The 2,145-nt window shown below is 62.4% G+C and overlaps 1 protein-coding gene across 1 annotated transcript in view; it reads right to left on the reverse strand.

Annotated features, from left to right (window-relative positions):
• The window catches only part of BEGAIN (brain enriched guanylate kinase associated), a gene marked incomplete at its 3' end in the record, with an annotated part of 7,886 nt that extends 6,524 nt beyond the window's left edge, over positions 1-1,362 (reverse strand). Inside the window, exon 1 of the mRNA XM_006160015.1 lies at positions 1,184-1,362. Within this exon, the coding sequence (XP_006160077.1) occupies positions 1,184-1,362 (179 nt within the window). The remainder of the gene's footprint in view (positions 1-1,183) is intronic.
• Between the last annotated feature and the right edge of the window lie 783 nt (positions 1,363-2,145).

The raw sequence follows: 2,145 nt of genomic DNA on the forward strand, positions 1-2,145 counted from the left end.
CAGCTGCCACTTCCAGGCCTTCCCTAGGCCAGGGTTGGGCCCATGTGCCCAGCAGCCCCTCCAGCCAGGGCCCTAGAGACAGAAGGGAAGCCGAAGCTTGCCTGCTTCTACACACAGCTCTGGGCTGGCTCTGGGCTTCCTGGTTCCACTGTAAGTTGGCAGTTAGGGACCGACCCTGAGCAGCTGCCAGGCCCTGGGGTGGGGCTGGAGACCGTGACCAAGACCCACTTCTTCCTGTGAGGCGGGGTGGTGGAAATCAGATGCCTTGTGTGCCCACTGCTGGTGGCAGCGGCTTGGGGACAGTGTCCACTCTCTAGGTAACCTGTGTGTGACAGTGTGGCCCCTGCCTGCTGGCGGAGAAACTGAGCTGGGAAGTGTCTGATGTAGCGCTTAAATGGTGGGGCCAGGACCTGAGCCAGGGCCTCCGCCAGAGTGGACTGTGTTGCCCACGCTGGGTGACCGCCAGCTTGAGGGGACTTTTTTTTTTTGGAGGGGGGGATGTTTTTGCTATAGGGCATGTGCGCTTGCCAGAAAGACAGAGAGAGACAGAAAGTGAGAAATCCCCCCCCCAGGGGGATGGCCACGCCGCAATCCCTTCAACATAGCCATTACGCCAACTGCTGGTCCCTTGAGGTGACATTTGAAAGGCCAGGCAGGACAGGGCTACTCGGAGGGACAGATAGCCCCCACTGCACAGCCTCCCTCCCCATTCCTCTATAAATGTTTAAAACAAGCCAAGCGACAGCAAAGCTGGCACTCCGTCTGCACGCTGTTTAAGACGGGGAATGTGCGCGATGTTTGAGAAAACGCTCTGACTCGAATGTGCAGGAAAACTGTTTTTAGAAGTTCTGGGCTTTAGGGGTCCCCTACAACTTGCTCAACACCTCCTTAGCCCACACACTGCCCTGGGAATAGATGTGGCTCCTCCCACCAGCTCTGGGGGTACCACTTCCTGCTGCTGCCCCCCGGATTAGAGAGGATGAATGAGGAGGGCACAAGCCAGACGCTGTGGGAGGAGCCTGTGCCTGACAACGGCCAACTCCGGGTTCCAGTCCTGGCTGGGTCGCTCCCACCCCCAGTGGGACTCGGGGTAAAGAACTCCCGGAAGCCGGGACTCGCCACCTGCGGAGGGCTCCACAGCTGTGGAGGGAGAGCCCGCTGCTGCCCACCCACCGCGCCTCACCTGCGCAGCTTCTCTGTGACCTTCTCCAGCTCCTCCTGCGCGCGCCGCAGCTCGATCTCCAGGTAGTGGCGTGTGGAGTCGAACTCGGTCTCGAGCTTCTCCAGCTTGTGCGTGGTGTAGGACAGCCGCTTGCGCAGCTCGCCCTTCTGCTCCTGCAGCGCGCTGCAACGACACGGCATGGCCGGCTGCAGCGCTGGGCGCGGAGGACTGCGGCCGGAGGGCCAGCGGAGACCTGCCCTGCACCGCACCCCCACACACTCAGCCTCCCTGGGTGTCCGGCTCCTTCGGCCCCTGTGGTCGGGGGCTCTGACCTATGCCGGTCACACTGACGAGTGTGGGCACCTCAGATGCTCACCCCAGAACCTGGCCGGCGTGGAGGGTGGTTCAGTGCGTCTGGCTCAGGGTGCCCGTCAAGGCCCAGATGTCTGTTAGGGAGCTGACACCGGCTGGCACAGCTGACCTGCCCTCAGCTTTGCTCCCCCCAGTGCCGGGGGCGGCCACCAAGTTCGAGTGGCAGTGCCATGCCTAAGACCAGACCTCTCCCAGTTGGCTTTGTTGCCACCCTGGGCCAAGGAAAGGATTGGATACCCCAAACCCAGGGAGCAAGGCTGCCCACAGCTCTGGAGACTCAGAAAAGCCCTGGCCTGCTCAAGTCCCCTTCCTCTAGGAAGCCTTCCAGAAGCCCAGACCCACATCTCAGGAAATACATGACACGAAGTTGCGTTCTGAGTCACTTCGGTGGGATGGAGGGGACGGGGAGGCGGGATGGAGGGTGAGGGTGACTGTGTCAGAGGCTGGGGCACCTCAAGAGAGGGCAGGTGTGAGGAGCAGGCCCCAGGACCGGAAGGCAGTGCTGCACCCTCCTGGCCCTGGGCAGAGCGGGAAGCCTGGGCCGGCAGCTCCTCCACTAAAACGAGCACTGCAGCCTGTGGGGATCGGCGGGGGGGGCGCGCCTTTGGGGG

Source organism: Tupaia chinensis, unplaced genomic scaffold, assembly GCF_000334495.1.
Source record: "Tupaia chinensis unplaced genomic scaffold, TupChi_1.0 Scaffold000671_1, whole genome shotgun sequence".
In the NCBI taxonomy this organism is placed as follows: Eukaryota; Metazoa; Chordata; class Mammalia; order Scandentia; family Tupaiidae; genus Tupaia; species Tupaia belangeri.